Source organism: Scyliorhinus canicula, chromosome 1 (assembly GCF_902713615.1).
Source record: "Scyliorhinus canicula chromosome 1, sScyCan1.1, whole genome shotgun sequence".
In the NCBI taxonomy this organism is placed as follows: domain Eukaryota; kingdom Metazoa; phylum Chordata; class Chondrichthyes; order Carcharhiniformes; family Scyliorhinidae; genus Scyliorhinus; species Scyliorhinus canicula.
Window position 1 is genome coordinate 4,687,040 of NC_052146.1, and position 20,321 is coordinate 4,707,360.

Below are 20,321 nucleotides of genomic sequence, written 5' to 3' on the forward strand. Positions count from 1 at the left end.
GTGGGGGAGTGGGGTTGGGGGTGGTGGGGGAGTGGGGGGTTGGGGGTGGTGGGGGAGTGGGGGGTTGGGGGTGGTGTGGGAGTGGGGGGTTGGGGGTGGTGGGGGAGTGGGGGGTTGGGGGTGGTGGGGGAGTGGGGGGTTGGGGGTGGTGGGGGAGTGGGGGGTTGGGGGTGGTGGGGGAGTGGGGGCTTGGGGGTGGTGGGGGGGTGGGGGGTTGGGTGTGGGTGTGTGGTGAGGATTGGTGTTTCTGGTGATCGTGGTGAGGGTGCATCCTCCAGGAATAGATGTGATCAGAGTTGGCAACCCTGGATTGAATTTCCACCTTGACCACTCATTTTCACAAATGATCCTGAGAGAAACTGCATCAGGTCAAACATCGAGCGGCCTGGAAGTGTTCTGGGTGAGCGGTGGGAGGGCGCGGGCTCTTGTTAAGGTGAGGATGTTCTATCCAGCCTCTCTTTTCTCTTCCATCCCCACGTTCACGTCTGGTCCCTGCAGCTCATTGAGTTCTGGCAGACAATTCAGCACACCGAGGGAGGGGGGGGGGCACACCGGGCCGGGGGTGGAGGGTACGGGGTGGTGGGAGGGGGGCACACCGGGCCGGGGGTGGAGGGGGGGAGGGGGGCACACCGGGCCGGGGGTGGAGGGTACGGGGGCGAGGGCGGACAGGAGAGGCACTAAGACTTCCGATAGCGTCACAGGCTGGAGAACAGGAGGAAAAGTTCAGGAAGGATGGGACGGAGGGGAAAAGGGTGTGGGTGGCGAGGTATGGGTGGGGGGCATAAGTGGAAGAGTGGTAAATGGAGGGAGGAGTGCGGGGGGCGGAGGACGAGTGCAGGGTGGCGGAGGAGTGCAGGGGGGCGGAGGAGTGCGGGGGGGATGGAGGAGTGTGGAGGGGTGGAGGAGTGTGGAGGGGTGGAGGAGAGGAGTGGTGGAATGGAGGGGTGGAGGAGAGGAGTGGTGGAATGGAGGGGTGGAGGAGAGGAGTGGTGGAATGGAGGGGTGGAGGAGAGGAGTGGTGGAATGGAGGGGTGGAGCAGAGGAGTGGTGGAATGGAGGGGTGGAGGAGAGGAGTGGTGGAATGGAGGGGTGGAGGAGAGGAGTGGTGGAATGGAGGGGTGGAGGAGAGGAGTGGTGGAATGGAGGGGTGGAGGAGAGGAGTGGTGGAATGGAGGGGTGGAGGAGAGGAGTGGTGGAATGGAGGGGTGGAGGAGAGGAGTGGTGGAATGGAGGGGTGGAGGAGAGGAGTGGTGGAATGGAGGGGTGGAGGAGAGGAGTGGTGGAATGCAGGGGAAACGGCAGCTGAGGACACCCAGGTGCTAACAAGACCACCTTCACCCCTCCTGGTCCCAAAACAGCCCTTCCCGACTCTGAGAACAGATTCAGACCTTTGCTTGTGTGTCTATTAAAGACCACCCACCACCTTTTCCTAGTGAAAGAATGTTTAGGATCACAATTTGCATAGTTAAACAGCCATATCAACAATTTTCTATCACCAGCCATCCATCCGTGTGTCAGACAGTTTGATAATTATCCTGTATTAATGATGTGTTTGAGCTGCTCGCAGAGAAATACTTTCACTGTACCCGTGACACGTGACAATAAACAAATCCAATCCAATCCTTTGACTTGTCTTGAACATTTCAATGCATCTTTTTTGTTGATTAACTCTTTCTCTCTCTCCCCTTTAGGGGTTTTTCATCTTTCTCTTCCATTGCCTTTTGAATTCAGAGGTGAGTGATTGTACAAAATTATTGATCTTCAAGAATTGTTCTGTCCATTGGGTCAAAGCTATCGGCAAGATATTCTCAGAACGTACACAGCACACCTGTACCCTGTGACTCCAGCTGCTGCATGGAGCAAAGTTTAATTGTAGAATAACAACAGATCATTTCCAGGACCTGGGTCGCAATTCACCGCCCCCCCCACACCGGGTGGGAGAATAGCGGGAGGGCCTCCCGACATTTTTCACGCCCCTCCCACTATTCTCCCCCCCCACGCCCGACCCACGCCACGATTCTCCGAAGCCGATGGGCCGAGCGGCCGGCCCTTCACGTCCGTTTCAACACGGCAGCAAACACACCTGCTCACTGCCGTCGTGAAACGGGTGCCAGATGCCCGTTTGGGGCATCTGGGGGCCCGATTGGCACGGCAGTACCACGGCAGTACCATAGGCCCGCGATCGGTGCCCACCGATCGCGGGCCGGCGGGCGCACTCTTTACCCTCCGCCGCCCCGCAAGATCAAGCCGCCACGTCTTGCGGGGTGGCTGAGGGAAAAGACGGCAACTGCGCATGCGCGGCTGACGTCATCGGCCGCATCAGCCGGCGTGACACTTGACGTGCAGCCTTGACGACCGTCATCAAGGACGCGCCGCCGTGACGCACGGGGCCGCGCTCCTAGCCCCGCCCGGGGGGGGAGAATCGGCCCCGGAAGTGGGCATGCTGTGTGACGCGACCTCTGCAGGTCGTCGCTGTGCGCGGCCACGGACCCCGGCAATTCTCCAGGCGTTTATATTGGGCGTGAGTTTTACATGGCGCAGCTGTTCGCCCCTCACCGGTCGGAGGATCGGTGCTGGGGCCTCGCCAATTATTCCCACATAAAACGCCCCGGATCCTCCGGACATCGCCCCAAAATCGGAGAATCCAGTCCAACGAGTATGACCTGGCAGCAGGGAAGACCTCCGTCCACCCTTGGACAGGAGTCCGTCCATGGAGGGATGTCAGCCAATCAGACTGGCTGGCAGCTTTGCCGCCCCTCCAGGCACAGCGCTGCAGTGGCCGGGAGGGGCATTGCAGCACCATGCCTGAGCCTGAATCCCGGGGCCACACCAGGGAAGGGTCAGGGGTTCCAGAGGTGAGGCCATGAAGGGATTTGCAAACAAGGATGAGACTTTTAAAATCAGGACAGGACTTCACCAGGAGCCAATATGGGTCAAACAGGGGTGAACACTGATTGGGCCAAATGGCCTGATTCTGTAACAATGCTGTATTTCCGGGCTCCTTTCATTGTGGTACTTTAACGGTCGTGCTGAAACCAGAGTTTGATCAGCAATCCGACATCCAATCACTCTGGGATATTGATCGGTATGGACTCCGCTCTCGGCGCTTTCAAACCCTGACCCCGATTGTAACGAGCTCCACCTGCAACGCCGGTAACCTTGAACATAACTTTCTCTCTGCGTTGCACACGTTGCAAATTCACCCTTAGCTGTGATGATTTCCCATCAGAATATTGCCTTTGCAACTTGGCCCCAGACTCGATATCAAATGCATTAGAATGAACCAAACTCATCCGTTTTGGTCACGGCCCATTGAGCTCAGTTGTTTTATTGCGATGGAAGTGCTCTGCCATCATTTGAGACTAGTTTAATTTAGAAGTCGGGCAGTATATTATGAGGGAAGGAAAATATATAACCACTGAAACAAAACATTATAATTGGCTGAGGCATTGCTGTGGGAGTCAGGTTGTTTGCTCAGAGGCCTGATTTCCATTCATTGCATCGTCCCCAACATCTGCTGCCAGCCTCCTACCATCGCTCACAATTCGAGCCAAGACTCCCGTTTATCGTCATTAATGGAGCGATGCAGGAGGGTCCGACCTTAATGGCAGAACCAAAGCCCTCCATTGAGCCATTCTTGATTATTTCACACTGACTGACTGCCAAGCTCGGGTTTAGATCGATCCACCCACCAGAATTAAGGAAGGTTTATTCGGAGATGTCGCTCACACAATACAAAATGGAGAACTGCGCGAATGTTCTGCTGATCATAGAATCATAGAACTTACAGTGCAGAATAATGATATTAATAATCGCTTATTGTCACAAGTAGTCTTCAATGAAGTTACTGTGAAAAGCCCCTAGTCGCCACATTCCGGCGCCTGTTCGGGGAGGCCGGTTCGGGAATTGAACCCGCGCTGCTGGCCTGCCTTGGTCTGCTTTAAAAGCCAGCCGTTTAGCCCACTGTGCTAAACCAGCCCTCCTTCTGCTAAACCAAGTCTGCAACAGCCGGTAGAAAGAGTGCCCGACCCAAGCCTGCACCCCCCACCCTATCCCCGGAACCCAATCTAACCCTTTTGTACACTAAGGGGCAATTCAGCATGTCACATCTTTGGACTGTGGGAGGAAATCGGAGCACCCGGAGGAAACCCACGCAGACACGGGAGAACGTGCAGACTCCGCACAGACAGTGACCCAAACCGGGAATCAAACCCAGGTCCCAGGCGCTGTGAAGCAACAGTGCTAATCACTGTGCTACCGTGCCATCATGAAGTTATTTACTCATCTTAACAATGTACTTTGGTCCTTTGATGCCTTGACTGAGTGTTTAAGTGACTGTATGAATCACTTGACCTCTCTCTTTGTTGGAGGAAGGTACAGAAGTTGAAATCACCGCTTTCTAATTCCCAGAGGTGAACACTGACGGTATTAACTCCGATCAGAAGCTACCATTGCCTCTGTGCCTTGAGCTGGGAGAAATGGTGAATATGCGGCAGCACTCCTGTTTGAACCCAGGTGCTGCTCCTTACGTTAACCTGCCCCGTCCAATTCCAACATCTTCTGCTTGCGTTTTCGATTTGCGTTTTGTTTTTCATCCTGAGAGTTTTGCAATGGGCTTTTTTTCCCCAAAAGGATTGCAACAAGGAATGGAAACATTTATTTCTGGAGTTTGGTTTGAAATAGGAGAAAGGGGTGGGAAGGGAGTGTAGATCCAACTCGGAGATCCTGTTCCCCTGAAAAAACTCCAGCTGGTAAATCACCAGGTGCCTTTTGCAAAAGGCCATGGTGGCCATTAGACCAGCTCACTGAGGAAGTGAGAATAACCGAACCATCCTCAAACACAGGCTGAAGTTTCTTTGGCAGTGGAGTACCAGAATAGTTCCTTATTTTACATCTTTTATTTAGCGTCACCGCAGATGTTTTGACAACACCAAGACGAGAGACGGCAGCCAGCACAGGACAACCAAATAATTTCCTTTTCCTCCCTTGCCTGAGAGCAAGAAAACTTTAGCTTTGCAAATACTGCCTTGCCTCAGGATAGACTGGGTAAGCGGATGTGGCGTGGGTCCCGAAGGTCGGTCAGCGTGGGTCCCGAAGGTCAGCCGGCGTGGGTCCCGAAGGTCGGCCGGAGTGGGTCCCGAAGGTCGGCCGGCCTGGGTCCCGAAGGTCGGCCGGAGTGGGTCCCGAAGGTCGGCCGGCCTGGGTCCCGAAGGTCGGCCAGCGTGGGTCCCGAAGGTCGGCCAGCGTGGGTCCCGAAGGTCGGTCAGCGTGGGTCCCGAAGGTCGGCCGGCGCGGGTCCCGAAGGTCGGCCGGGTTGGGTCCCGAAGGTCGGCCGGGTTGGGTCCCGAAGGTCGGCTGGGGTGGGTCCCGAAGGTCGGCCGGAGTGGGTCCCGAAGGTCGGTCGCTGTGGGTCCCGAAGGTCGGTCAGCGTGGGGCCCGAAGGTCGGTCGCTGTGGGTAGCGAAGGTCGGTCAGCGTGGGTCCCGAAGGTCGGCCGGCGCGGGTCCCGAAGGTCGGCCGGGTTGGGTCCCGAAGGTCGGCTGGGGTGGGTCCCGAAGGTCGGCCGGAGTGGGTCCCGAAGGTCGGTCAGCGTGGGTCCCGAAGGTCGGCCAGCGTGGGTCCCGAAGGTCGGTCAGCGTGGGTCCCGAAGGTCGGCCGGCGTGGGTCCCGAAGGTCGGTCAGCGTGGGTCCCGAAGGTCGGTCAGCGTGGGTCCCGAAGGTCGCCCGCCTGGGTCCCGAAGGTCGACCGGGTTGGGTCCCGAAGGTCGGTCAGCGTGGGGCCCGAAGGTCGGCTGGGTTGGGTCCCGAAGGTCGGCCAATTGGCCAAAGCGGGTCCCGGGAACAAAAGTTTGAAAACACTGCTTTATATACAACTTGAAGATTGTCGTCAAAGGTCGTTGATCTGTCAAGAGTGTAAAATGTTGTCCATAAAGTCAGTGGTGAAACCTTTTTACTCCAAATATAACACCTCTTCTGCCAGCTGAAAGTAATTTGTTTCTGCACGAGTAAGGGTCTGTGAAGTGAATGCTATTGATTGTTCCTCTCCTGAGGGTGTTATGTGCGAGACAGCTGCACCGACTCGATAGGATGATGCATCGCAAGCAAGCTGTAACCTCAGTTTGGGATTGTCGTGAAGCAACAGCTCTGACTTCTTCAAGGCTTTTTTTAACACTTTGTACGCACTTTTGCATTCTTTTATCCAGCGCCACACTTTTTGACAAATAACAAAGTATGTAAAGACTTCAATAGCGTTGCTAAATTTGGAACAAATTTACAATAATAGTTTATTAATCCCAGAAACTACCTCAGTTGCATCACATTCTGAGGACGTGGTACTTCGAAGATTTCTATCTTCTTTTTTGGTTCCTTATGGAAACCATCTTTATCGTTCATGTGACCCAATAATTCACGGATGTCTTTCTAACTCCCGGGATTATGGTTTTGGAGATGTTCCAGTTTTGTCCTTCAGGTGCTCTTGTTCACTTGAGCCGGTGATGGGGATCTCACCCAGATAACATTCCACACAATGGCCGGGATTCTCCGGTCGTCAGGATTCACTTTTACCGCTCACAGCCCCACCATTCCCGTGGGGTTCCCGGCGGCCTGGGATGGTTAAATGGGAAATCCCATTAGCAAGCAGTGGGAAGACAGGAACCCGCTGCCAGCGAACGGCGCAACGCTGATAAGCACCCGGCTGGGAAAGTGGAGATTCCCGTCCCCGTTTAGCCCACTCAGAATCGGTCCATGGGACCTCTGAAATAGGACGGGTGCAGGTGTTATCCCGAAATGGAAGTCTCCTATAGCGGAACAGACCTCTGTGCCCCAGGATAGTGAGTAACGGCTGTGATTCTGCAGCCACGTTCATGTGTAAATACGCCTGCGATGGACCTCCAGAAATCCCGGAACACAAGTCTTCAATCCGTGGCAGTGGATAGTGATCTGCGCACAATACCCAGTTTATAGTTATCTTAAAATCTGATTGACCCATCTTGTTTTAGCACAGGGACTAGTGTTGTAACCCAATCACTTGGAGTAACTGGTTCAATGACTCCTGTTTGGTCCAGTCTTTCTAGTTGCTCTCCGACTGTTGGCCTGATGGTGTAGGGTACGGTTCTGGCTTTGAGACATCTTGATGTACTGTTTGGCTTAACTCTCAGTTGGACTTCACCCCCTGTCATTGAGTCCAGTGAGTTTTTATACTTTTCCAGAACTTTTTGTCGGTCAGTCCCTGAATCAACCAGGAAATTCATTGCTCCCTGGCTGAGTTTGATTTTTACCAATCGTGCTCTACAGAATAAAACAGGAACACTTTTCCTGGACAACATGGAGAGGCAACTCTGCTGTTCGTCCATATACCTCCACTTTTACTGTAACGCATCCTTTTAGTGAGATGACGTTTTCTGTGTCTGTCTGTAGGAAAACATTTGATGGAGTCAATGGCAAATGCTTCAATTTCTCATTATAGATTGTGTCCGGTATCAATGATATACCGCACCCGCATCCACTTTATTTTGACTTGATGATCATCAAGTTTTGAGAGTACCCAGGAACATTGATTGCGTCGTACCGGCAAGCCACCTAGTTTCAGTTCTCCAAGTTGTTTGGGTACATTGTCTCCAAAGAGACCTTGAACTTAGAATATCACCTTGTAGAGTCGACTAACCAGCTAAGGTGTTTTATTTCCCTTACACATCTTCGATGTTGGTGAAGTTTGCCGTGACCAGCATACTGTGGCAATATGGGGCGGGATTCTCCGACGCCCCCCCCCCTCCCCCCCCCGGTCGGGGGCCGTTGACAGCGGCCCCCCCCCGGCAATTCTACGGGCCCGTTTTCGGCCAGTCCCGCCAGCGTGGATTAGACATGGTCCATACCGGCGGGACCTGGCTTGGAGGGCAGCTAGCGGAGCCCTCGGGGGGGGGGGGGGGGGGGGGGGTGGCGTGGGGGGATCCGGCCCCAGGGGCGCCCCCACGGTGGCCTGGCCTGTGATTGGTGCCCACCGATCTGTGGGTGCGCCTGTGCCGTGGGGGCACTCTTTCCCTCCGCACCGGCCTGTGTAAGGGTCCGCCATGGAAAACCCCATGTGCATGCGCAGGAAACACGCCAGCAGTTATGCACATGTGGCAGAACATGCTGGCGGTCCTGTGCATGCGCCTACTCGCGCCGGCTGGCGGAGGCCCTTCGGCACCGGTTGGCGCAGCACCAACCCCTCCAGCGCCGGTTTAGCCCCCAGAAGTGCGGAGGATTCCGCAACTTCCGGGCGGCTCGACGCCGGAGTTGTTCACGGCGCTCTTTGGCTTCGGTATGGGCCACCCCGAATCCCGGCCATGGCTCTTTCTTAACCGCGAACAAGATCACAGGTGAGGACGCGCCTTTAATAGGCTCTTAAAAGTGTGAACTCAGAACTCCCTGCTGAGATAATTATCACTTTGAAACTCAGGCAAGCATTCAGAATGACATACTTTTCTGACAGTTTGCGAGCTATTTCACGTCCCCGGAGGCACTTGACTAGACAGTGAAATGGGTCAAAGAACACTTCAACCCAAGGTCCTCGATTATCTGCCAACCTATAAATTTAACTCTGCAGTAAGAGGCCTGCACTCAGTAAACATGCTGTGAGACTGGCTGGTTTGCGGGATCAATAACCTTAATATTCAGAAGAAGGTTGTGGCTGAAACCACAATAACATTGAACAAAGTGATTGAGATAGATCGGGCGATGGAGTGTGCTGAGAAAGAGGACACTAGGCCTCAAAGTGTGGCTGAAGGGGAGGGCAGTCAAGTATGGGTCGGTATGACCGTGGTGTGCACGACAGGATCAACAGGTACGGCAGGGAACTGGACAGACACATCGAAAATAGAAACAGGAGGAGGCCGTTTGGCCCATCAAGCCTACTATGCCATTCATTATGACCATGGCTGATCATCCAACTCAATACTCAGATCAAATCCAACAGCCTAATCCCACTTTCCTCCCATATCCTTTGACCCCCTTCACCCTAAGTTCTATATTTAATGCTTCCTGAAACCATTCAATGTTTTGGCCCCAACTACTTCCGTGGTAATGAATTCCACAGGCCACCACTCTCTGGGTGAAGACATTTCTCCTAAACTTTGTCTTAAATGGTCTACCCCGTATCCTCAGACTGTGACCCCTGGTTCTGGACACCCCCACCATCAGGAACATCCTTCCTGCATCAACCCTGTCCAGTCCTGTTAGAATTTTTTAGGTTTCTATGAGATCCTCCCTCAATCTTCTGAACTCCAGCGAATACAATCCTGATTCAATCTCCTCTTACGTCAGTCCCACCATCCCAGGAATCAGCCTGGTAAACCTTCGCTGCACTCCCTCCATAGCTAGAACCTCCTTCCTCAGATAAGGAGACCTAAACTGGGCAGCGTAGACTCTGGAATGAAAGTGATCAGATTGGATGTATTGAGTTCTGTGCCTGTTACCTATCAGCCTTTTCCTTTCATCAATAAACCTTTTTGTTAACTACTGGAAGCCTCCAGTGTACACCTTGAGCCACCACAGGTTTTATGTAAGCGAGTTTGTTTTCTCTATCAAGCGATTGAATGAAAGAATGCAGAAGATTGTTAAAAGTTTCGCTTGCAGCTCCACATGACTCCACATGAGCAGTGGTTAGCACTGCAGCCTCACAGCGCCAGGAACCTGGGTTCAATTCCAGCCTCAGGTGACTGTGTGTGTGGAGTTTGCACTTTCTCCCCGTGTCCGCGTGGGTTTCCTCCGGGAGCTCCCATTTCTTCCCTCAGTCGTAAAGATGTGCTGGATTGTCAATGCTAAATTGCCCCTTAGTGTCATGTGTAGGTTAGGTTAAGGGGTTATTGGGATAGGGTGGGGGGAGTGAGCTTGGGTGGAGTGCTCTTTCGGGGAGTTGGTGCAGTCTCGCTGGGCCCAATGCACTGTCGGGATTTTTTGATTCTATGATCCTGTGATCTTCCCAAGGTGAATTCTGGATGAGTGACTGGGTGGCATGAGGGGGTAAGGAGGATGGGTGGGGGCATGGAGGTGGCATGGGGTATGAGGTACATGAGGGGTGGGGGAGGGGGCTATAGGATATGGCAGCTTCAAAAACAACTGGGACAAAATTCCAGAGAGCGTGGTGGGCTTTCTAACCAGCCCGCCCTGGCACTCGCATGTGGCCAGGGTAGGACATGCTTCCAGGGCAGACAAGCCCAACCCTAACCCACCCCTGCCCCCCTGGGGAAATGAGGCTCTGTTTATACAGGAGCATCTGGCCTGTTGGAAACTTTCCCGACTCAAGCAAGCTCGCTTGCGCAGTAATTACCAGCCCAAAGAAGGAGATGGGTGAAGTTAAGATGGCGGAAATCGGGGCTCTTAGTGATGATGTAGACATCCGGCTGAAGAATTATCCTACAGTCAGCTGTGACGTTGATGTTGTAGACTGTCTGATTCCTGCCTGAGCAGGTACCGGGAGGCGGGATGAAGTTGGGAGCTCGGGAACGGGACTGTGAACTTCTCTGACGCGGTTAAAAGGCAGGGATGACTTGTTAGCGGGTGTGCAGAGGGCCAAAGGCATCAAGGACCCTGAGGGAGTTGGGCATCACTGCAAGAGATTCTGAGATTAGAAGGTGCGATCTTTCATACAAGGACATTCGATGCAGATCAAGGGGCTTTGTTTCATTGATTTGTGTTTTTCTTATCTGCTCACACGTCTGTTGGTACGTGAGGTGCGAAAAGCAGACTTGTGCTGCAGTTGGACACAAAATATAACGAAAGTCAAGGGGTTGCCAGGATTGGCCTGGAGTCTCCAGCAATTGGAGATTCATCTGTGCGCAACACCCGGGAGAAAATCCTCGGAGCATCAAAAAAAAACTGCGTTTTGTTTCAATTTCTTTCAATGTTGCTGTTTGTTCATTGTAAAAGGTTGAGGAAAGGTTGTGATCAACAGTCAAGAGTTATCCAATCAAGCAACAAAGGGCTTTTTTTGCTTTCTGATTGGCTGTGGGAAGGATTAATGTGTGAACTGACCAATAGTGGGACTTGGGGGGGGGGGGGGGGGGCAGTCAGAGGTCATGAGATGAAAGCTCCAGCAACCCTGAAACCAGCTTGTGGGATATTTATTGGCAGGTATATTATCGCTGCGGTTTAGCGTTCAGCAATGCAATGGGGCCTTTGACGTCCACTTGCGAAAGCAGTGGGGGCATTGGTTTAATGTCTCGTTTGTGTGATGGGAGTGTCTCTTTCAGAAAGCTTTTTGTCTTATCACATGGCTTCAACGATGTCATTGTGTGGGTGGAGCTGGGCTGTGGCTCTGTGAGCCATTTTTGGTTTCACTTTGTCATTTTGGCTGCTGTGGACTGAGGCGGAGAACAGAAGTGTTTTGGTCTGACTATAGACTATAGAACAGTACAGCACAGAACAGGCCTTTCGGCCCTCGATGTTGTGCCGAGCAATGATCACCCTACTCAAACCCACGTATCCACCCTATACCCGTAACCCAACAACTCCCCCCCTTAACCTTACTATTAGAACACTACGGGCAATTTAGCATGGCCAATCCACCTAACCCGCACATCTTTGGACTGTGGGAGGAAACCGGAGCACCCGGAGGAAACCCACGCACACACGGGGAGAACGTGCAGACTCCGCACAGACAGTGACCCAGCCGGGAATCGAACCTGGGACCCTGGAGCTGTGAAGCATTTATGCTAACCACCATGCTACCATGCTGCCCCTGTCTCTCTCTCTCTATTTTCATTTTAAAGAGTTGTTCCAGAAAAAAAATACTCATTGATTATAGCTGTCTCCTGTTTTGGTAACTTAAAATATATAGTTTGCGTTCCGGAAGGGTTTAAACCTGGTGATGGGATGGGGGTTAGAATCTCAGGAAAAAAACAGTCTTATTCAAGTGAGAATTCAAAGTGCTGGGCCTCAACCTTATGGTTCATGGGATTTTGTTTTTGAATTGGAACAGTTAAGGGGGAATTCATTATGGGTTATACATAGATTACTGTATCATAGAATTTACAGTGCTGAAGGAGGCCATTCGGCCCATTGAGTCTGCACCGGCTCTTGGAAAGAGGTCCCAAGGTCCACACCTCTACCCTATCCCCATAACCCAGTAACCCCACCCAACACTAACAGCAATTTTGGACGCTAAGGGCAATTTATCATGGCCAATCCACCTAACCTGCACATCTTTGGACTGTGGGAGGAAACCGGAGCACCCGGAGGAAACCCACGCACACACGGGGAGGATGTGCAGACTCCACACAGACAGTGACCCAAGCCGGAATCGAACCTGGGACCCTGGAGCTGTGAAACAATTGTGCTATCCACAATGCTACCGTGCTGCCCCGGTATCGGTGTGGGGTCTTTAATAATTATAATAACAGCTTATCGTCACAAGTAGGCTTCAATGAAGTTACTGTGAAAAGCCCCTAGTCGCCACATTCCGCCACCTGTTTGGGGAGGCTGGTACAGGAATTGAACCCGCGCTGCTGGCTGTGTTCTGCATTACAAGCCAGCGATTTAGCCCTCTGTGCTAAACCAGCCCCTATGTTTGTAATTGATAAAAATTCTTGCTGTTTGATGATGTATAAATGTTAACTAAGTTCTTAGAATAAAGCTTATTTTGATTAAAGTGTCGAGGAAGACTGTTGAATAACACCGGAAGGGTAGGCTTCTGTGCACGCCCTAACCAAATTCAACAAAACGTTATCAGTCAACCCCGGCCCATAACATCTGGAAGACTGCACCCCCAACAGTGCAGCATTCCTTCAGTACTGCACTGTGTGTGTGTCAGTCTGGAATTTGTGCTCACGTCTCTGGCGTGGGACCTGAACCGGTTGTCTCCTGACTCAGAAGTGGGAGAGAGTACGCCCCGAAAATCAAGGTGGACACTTCAAACCTGCAAGGGCTGAGGCTAAATCATCGCGGTGTGAAAAATGGTTAGCGAGGCATTTGCCAGATGCTAACCTTGAGTTGAGGAAACCCATTTGTGTTGACGGTTAGGAGACGAGCTTTGATGGTTCCTCGGGTCAGTTGGAGCTGGATTAGGATTTCACTGACTAATATCCCAGGGAATTGGACAGAAATTACTTCATCTTTCTGTCAGACACTTTGAGCCGTTGCCAAACTGTTCAAAGACCTGGAACTGGATTAGCCGGGATCAAGCCACCAGCTTTAAATCCATCCAAACCAGTTTTGGATTAAGCTTCAGAAGTCACCACTCAGTGTTCAGGACGCAGCTTCAAAGAGGCAGCATTTCCAAAACCGACTGTAATTATTAGCGGCTTGAGTACAATTGAGTTGAAATTCAAATAGTTTTGGACGCATCTTTGAAATGCAGTCTGTGGAGAAGAAACATCTTGTTGAAATTGGGATCTGCTCAGGTTTCTGGCGATAGGTTTTGAGAATTTTGCACTACAGCAGTGTGGTGTTCTTTGTGGTTCCGATCCAAGGATGGTTGGCGTAGTGTTCACAAAGACCACAACTGGCTTTTATATTCAACAAAACTGAAGATTTCTTTACACTACTTAATTGGATTCGACACTTATTCCTATATAATGAACAGTTGATAATAAACATACGATCCTCATCTACTACTAATGTCTACATTAATACAATAACTATGATCTGCTCTCACTCACACTATCTTTCCTAGCCTTCTAGCCTTCTCCTCAACTAGAAGGCTTAGCATCGATGCTTTATACAGTTCTGCATCTAGCTCCCGCTAGTGGTTGATTTGGACATAACATTAACCCTTGCAGTTCTGTACATTTCTCATAATGTCGCAAGCAGGATGTTACTAGTCGAGCAGAAGATTAATACTCTTTTTGTGTCTTCCATTCCACCTGTGCTAATGGCGTGTTTCTTTTCTGTTTAAATCTTTTTAGGTCAGAGCTGCACTTAAACACAAAACTAAGGTCTGGTCCCTCAACAGTAGCTCCATGCGTAACATCAATGTGAAGCCTTTCAATTCAGACATTGTAAGTACAATCCACTGCCATTGCATAACACTATTCAAAACTGGGAGACGAATAAAGATGGGTAAGGGATTGGGCAATTTTGGATTAGTCTACAGGAGTAACATTTATTATTTTTGTTTCTAACTAGGGTGGTACAGTAGCTCAGTGGTTAGCAGTGCTGCCTCACAGCTCCAGGGTCCCAGGTTCAATTCCGGCCTCGGGTGATTGTGTGGAGTTTGAACTTTTTTCCCGTGTTTGCGTGGGTTTCCCCCGGGCGCTCCGCTTTCCAAACATGTGCAAGTTAGGTGGATTTGCCAAGATAGATTTCCCCTTAGTGTCCGAAAGGTTAGGCAGGGTTACTGGGTTACAGGATAGGGTGGAGATCTGGGTTGAGGTTGGACCGATGCAGACAGGATGGGCTGAATGGCCTCCTTCTGCACTGTAAATTCTATAATTCTATGACAAGATAATAAAATAAGCATTGCATACATCAAATAAATAACAAATAATATGCATGATCGAAAAGGAGTCGGAAGAAGTACAAATTTGCAAATCCCTCCCCTTTCTACCAAGAAACACAGGTCAAACATTGCAGAACTATTCAACCAAATAAAGTCATCCTGGTCCCAGATGACCATCGGCTGCTTTCCCCTTTGAGGGGGGAGAGCTGACTGGTGGTGATTTAATCTGAGGGTCGCCACACCTCAGGTGAGGGGCGAGGTTGAGAAGGCGGGGCCTTCATGACTAACCTCAGCTGGCCGGTTTAGCTCAGTTCACTGGACAGCTAGTCCGTGATGCAGAACAAGGCCAGAAGCAAGGGTTCAATTCCCGTACTGGCTGAGGTTATTCATGAAGGTCCCACCTTCGCAACCTTGTCCCTCGCCCGAGGTGTGGGTGATCCTCAGGTTAAATCACCACCAGCCAGCTCTCCCCCTCCAAGGGGAAAGCAGCCCATGGCCATCTGGGACTTTGGTGACTTTACTTTTGCTTCATTCAATCAAGACCAATGAACGGTTCTCACTTGAATGACAGAGGTTGAGGGGCGTCCTGATAGAGGTCTACAAAAGTATGAGGGATATGGACAGAGTGGATAGTCAGAATGTTTTTCCCAGGGTGGAAGAATCAATTACTAGGGGACATAGGTTTAAGGTGCAAGGGGCAAAGTTTTGAGGAGATGTACGAGGCAGGTTTTTTACACAGAGGGTAGTGGGTGCCTGAAACTCGCTGCCGGAGGAGGTGGTGGAAGCAGGGACGATAGTGACATTTCAGGAGCATCTTGACAAATACATGGATTGGATGGGAATAGAGGGATACAGACCCAGGAAGTGCTGAGGGATTTGGCAAAGGTTGGTATCATGACCGGTACAGGCTTGGAGGGCTGAAGGGCCTGTTCCTGTGCTGTATTGTTCTTTGTTCTTTGTTCAGTGTTGAGTTGGGAATGAACAAACTAGGCTATTGGAAGATGAGGCACTGTTCTTCAAATCACTTTGATTCACATGACTGATGGGTAACTCGACTCCATCAACCTCCGTTTGCCCCATATTCCCCGTATCTCACCCTTGAAAGCTGAAATTGACCCCAAGATCACAGCTGTTTGGGGAAGAGTTCCAGATTCCCCCTCGCCCCCTCCCTCCCAAACGTTTGTGAAGAAGTTCTTGCTGACATCAGCCCTGAACATCCTGCCTCTCATTCGATGGGTAGGAGTTTCTGGCCGTTACGCCCTGGAGGGCTCTTCTGGTCCCCACACCGGTGCACCGCCAGCTGCGGGTTTCGTGATGGCGAGGGGCCGGTTCAGTGGGAACCCCCATTGACAACGGTGGGATGGAGATCCTGCCGCCAGCCACTGGACGAGTCACCCTCCGCCGCTGCAAACACTCCGCGGACAGGAAAGAAAATCCCGCCCAAAGTTACTGATCTCTTATTCTGGACCCCAAACAGCTGAGCTGGTCGGAAGTGTGTAAGTTTGGGATGGACTGAAGCAGACCGAAAATGTCTTATAATCGTGTAGCCACTGTGGCAACAAGGGCAGGTTGCAGGTCTGTGAATTCTGTGATGAGTAACTCACCCCCTGGCTCCCCAAAGTCTGTCCACCATCTACAAGTCCGGAATGAGATGGAATACTCTCCACCTGCCTGGCAGAACCTCTAGACCATCCTGACTGTCACTGGGTCAAAATCCTGCAACTCCATCCCTAACAGCGCTGCAGGTGTACCTACGCATCCGCCGGCAGCGGGATTCTTGGCCCCGGCAGCTGGCCAATGGGGTTTCCCATTCTGGGCACCCACACGCCGTCAGACACGGGGAGAACGTGCAGACTCCGCGCAGTGACCCAAGCCGGGAATCGAACCTGGGACCCTGGAGCTGTGAAGCAACAGTGCTAACCACTGTGCCACATTGCCGCCCGTGCTAACACCTTATCTACCTGTCCTGCTGCATTCAGGGATTTTGGGCATGCACCCCAAGGTCCCTCTGCTCCTCTGTGTTTGCTCGGGTCCTACCATTCGCATATCCCTTAATTCCTGACTGTCCACCAAACTTTCAATCTCAGCTTTCGATTTACTCAGATACTGAGCACTGCCTGCCCGCTTGGAAAGAGAAGTCACAAACATATCAGTGAAGAAATGTCTCTTCACCTCAGCCGTAAATAGCCCCCTTATTCTGTTGCGATGACTCCCTTTAGCTTCAGTCTCTCCAACCAAGGGAAACATTTCCTCAGCATCTACCTTGTCAAGTCATCAGAATTTTATATTTTGACCCCAACAAGGAAGATTATCTCATCTGCCTTGCCCTTCAACCTTCCCATTCTTTTCAAATGTTAATCACCTTTATCAATATTAAAAAGGTTCCGGCATCGCTCTATATTTGCAGTGTATTAAAGATGAATAATGGTGGCTTGAATGTTAAACGTTGAGGTAAATTATTCCTGGGCCCAGTTTTTTTATTCACCCTTCCTCAGACTGTCGAAACCCAAACAAATGGCTCGGTTAGCATATCTCATAATGTCAGAGTAAATCTTTCTAATCCCCAGCACTCACCGAGGAGTTTACACTTCTTTAGAGAGGCTGATAATTAAACAGCTTAGTGCCTTAAGGAAGCTTGTGATGGCTCTGTCTAAGCGATGTACAGTAAGTCTAGATGTTTGACATGGAATATTGCGCACAGTTCTGGTCACCACACTGCCAGAGGGTGTGGAGGCTTTGGAGAGGGTGCAGAGGAGGTTTACCAGGATGTTGCCTGGTATGGAGGGTGTTAGCTATGTGGAGAGGCTTTTTCACAGTAACTTGATTGCAGTGTCCGTGTTAATGTAATCCTATTTGTGACAAGAAAGATTATTATTTTTATTATTCTGAGCAGACTCGGACTGTTTTCATTAGAAAGACGGAGGTTGAGGGGTGACCTGATAGAGGTCTACAAGATTATGAGGGGCATGGATAGAGACATAGACATAGACATAGAATTTACAGTGCAGAAGGAGGCCATTTGGCCCATCGAGTCCGCACCCAAAGACCAACCCATCTAAGCCCAGACCTCCACCCTATCCCCATAACCCAGTAACCCCACCTAATCTTTTTGAACACTAAGGGGCAATTCAGTATGGCCAATCCACCTAACCTGCACATCTTTGGACTGTGGGATGAAACCGGAGCGCCCGGAGGAAACCCACGCACACACGGGGAGGACGTGCAGACTCCACACAGACAGTGACCCAAGCCGGGAATAGACTGTGAAGCAACTGTGCTAACCACTGTGCCACTGTGCTGTGCTAGAGTGGATGGGCAGGCACTCTTTCCCAGGGTGGAGGGGTCAGTCACCAGGGGGCACAGGTTTAAGGTCCGTGGGGCAAAGTTTAGAGGAGATTTGGGAGGCAGGTTTTTTACACAGAGGGTGGTGAGTGCCTGGAATGCGTTGCCAGGAGAGGTTGTGGAAGCAGATACATTAACGGCGTTCAAAAGGCATCTTGACAACACATGGATAAGATGGGGATAGAGGGATACGGCACTGGGAAGGGTTTTGGCCAAGGTTGGTATCATGACCGGTACAGGCTTGGAGGGCCGAAGGGCTTGTTCCTCTATTGTTCTTTGTGATAAGCCACCCCAAGTCGCATTACTGTATGGAGGAGTGGTGACAACAATAGCATTGTAGACTACAGCCATTGTCCTGTTCTGAAGATCTCTATTGGTCAAAGACCCATTTTGCACAGTGTTTTGGGAGTCTGTGTCGCGTATCCTCTTCAATGGGAACCTTTTGAGAAAGGTCATGACTGAGATATGGGAAATATTCAATGACTTGCCATCAATAACAGTGACTGGAGAAGTAGTTGCTTGTCCAAGGAAGGGCTGATGGTACATGGAAGCAGGGCTGATAGATGGAGTTGAGGTGAAGGTCTGATAGATGGAGTTGAGGTGAAGGTCTGATAGATGGAGTTGAGGTGAAGGTCTGATAGATGGAGTTGAGGTGAAGGGCTGATAGATGGAGTTGAGGTGAAGGGCTGATAGATGGGGTTGAGGTGAAGGGCTGATAGAATGGAGTTGAGGTGAAGGGCTGATAGAATGGAGTTGAGGTGAAGGTCTGATAGAATGGAGTTGAGGTGAAGGTCTGATAGATGGAGTTGAGGTGAAGGGCTGATAGAATGGAGTTGAGGTGAAGGGCTGATAGAATGGAGTTGAGGTGAAGGTCTGATAGAATGGAGTTGAGGTGAAGGTCTGATAGATGGAGTTGAGGTGAAGGTCTGATAGATGGAGTTGAGGTGAAGGTCTGATAGATGGAGTTGAGGTGAAGGTCTGATAGAATGGAGTTGAGGTGAAGGTCTGATAGAATGGAGTTGAGGTGAAGGTCTGATAGAATGGAGGGCTGCCTCCTGTCCCTGAGTTCCAAAAGCATTTGTTTATTTTAGATAGTCCTATTCTCACTGGGCTGTGTTATGACAGAATGTTCATTTATTTGCAACAGAAATAGAAAACATCAGAGAATCTCCACGGCGGCACAGTGTTTAGCACTGCTGCCTCACAAAGCCAGGGTCCCAGGTTCGATTTGCGGCTTGGGTCACTGTCTGTGTGGAGTCTGCACGTTCTCCCCGTGTCTGCGTGGGTTTCCTCCGGGCGCTCCGCTTTCCTCCCACAAGTCCAAAGATGTGCAGGTTAGGTGGATTGGCCGTGATAAATTGCCCCTGAGGTGGGGTTACAAGAATAGGGTGGGGGATTGGGCCTAGGTAAGGTGCTCTTTCGAAGGGTCGGTGCCGACTCGATGGGCCGAATGACCTCCTTCCATACTGTAGGGATTCTATGATTTCATGATCAAGTTTCATTTATATATCTCCTTTAATGTAGTCAACCAAAAATGTTCCACAGCAGAAATTATCCAACCAAATCTCACACAGATCCACATAAAGAGACATTAGGAAAAATGCTTGGACAGGTAGCCAAGAACCTGGCCAAACTAGGTGGATTTTAAGGAGTATCTTAAAGGATGAGAGTGACCCAGCTGGGTCATTGTCTGTGCGGAGTCTGCACGTTCTCCCCGTGTCTGCGTGGGTTTCCTCCGGGTGCTCCGGTTTCCTCCCACAGTCCAAAGATGTGTAGGTTAGGTGGATTGGCCGTGATAAATTGCCCTTAGTGTCCAAAAAGGTTAGGTGGGATTCGGGGATAGAGGGGATAGGGTTGAGACGTGGGGCTTGAGTAGGGTGCTCTTTCCGAGGGCCGGTGCAGAATCAATGGGCTGAATGGCCTCGGTCTGCACTGTAAATTCTATGATTCTGTGATAGAGCGAGAGAGCCAGAGAGTGAGGAAGGTGAGGGAGGGCGGGAAGTGCAAAGCTTAGGGCCCAGACAGTTGAACTCACAGCTGGCTCTTGTGGAATGATTAATATCGAGGATGTACCAGGGGGGCAGAAATGGAGGAGCGGGAAAATCTTTGTCGGGAAGTAAACCAGAGAATACTACAGTGGTAAGAGGGATTTGAATGCAAGCATGAGATTTTAAATCCTGCCAGAGTGGGAGCTGTCGTAGGTCAGCAAGGTATTGTGGGAATGGGACTCAGTGTGAATTGGTTCATGGTATTGGATCAACTGAGGATTATGGGTGTGGGTGTCGAGGAGGTTTAGAAGAACACAGAGCACCCAGAGGGCTGGAGGAGGTCACGGAGAGAGAGAGAGAGACGAGAGAGATTACTGATGAAAGAGAAAACAGCTCGTGCTTGCTCCTCGGAAATGTAATCTCTTCCCTCTCCACCCTGCAGATGAATGGAAATCGAGCCATCACCACCCCGACAAAGCTGAACACCTGGGACAAGAGCACAGAGTTTGGTAACCGAATGGACCTGTCTGCAGTGTGACCTCAGACCTCCTGGCCTGACCCACAGTCCGAATCTCGGCC

The 20,321-nt window shown here is 51.0% G+C and overlaps 1 protein-coding gene across 1 annotated transcript in view; it reads left to right on the top strand.

Moving 5' to 3' along the window:
• Window positions 1-20,321, top strand: part of adgrd1 (adhesion G protein-coupled receptor D1) — a 346,241-nt gene extending 325,920 nt beyond the window's left edge. The window contains exons 19-21 of the mRNA XM_038802479.1: window positions 1,692-1,733; window positions 13,880-13,972; window positions 20,185-20,321. Coding sequence (XP_038658407.1) covers window positions 1,692-1,733; window positions 13,880-13,972; window positions 20,185-20,280 — 231 coding nt within the window. The 3' untranslated portion in view covers window positions 20,281-20,321. The remainder of the gene's footprint in view (window positions 1-1,691; window positions 1,734-13,879; window positions 13,973-20,184) is intronic.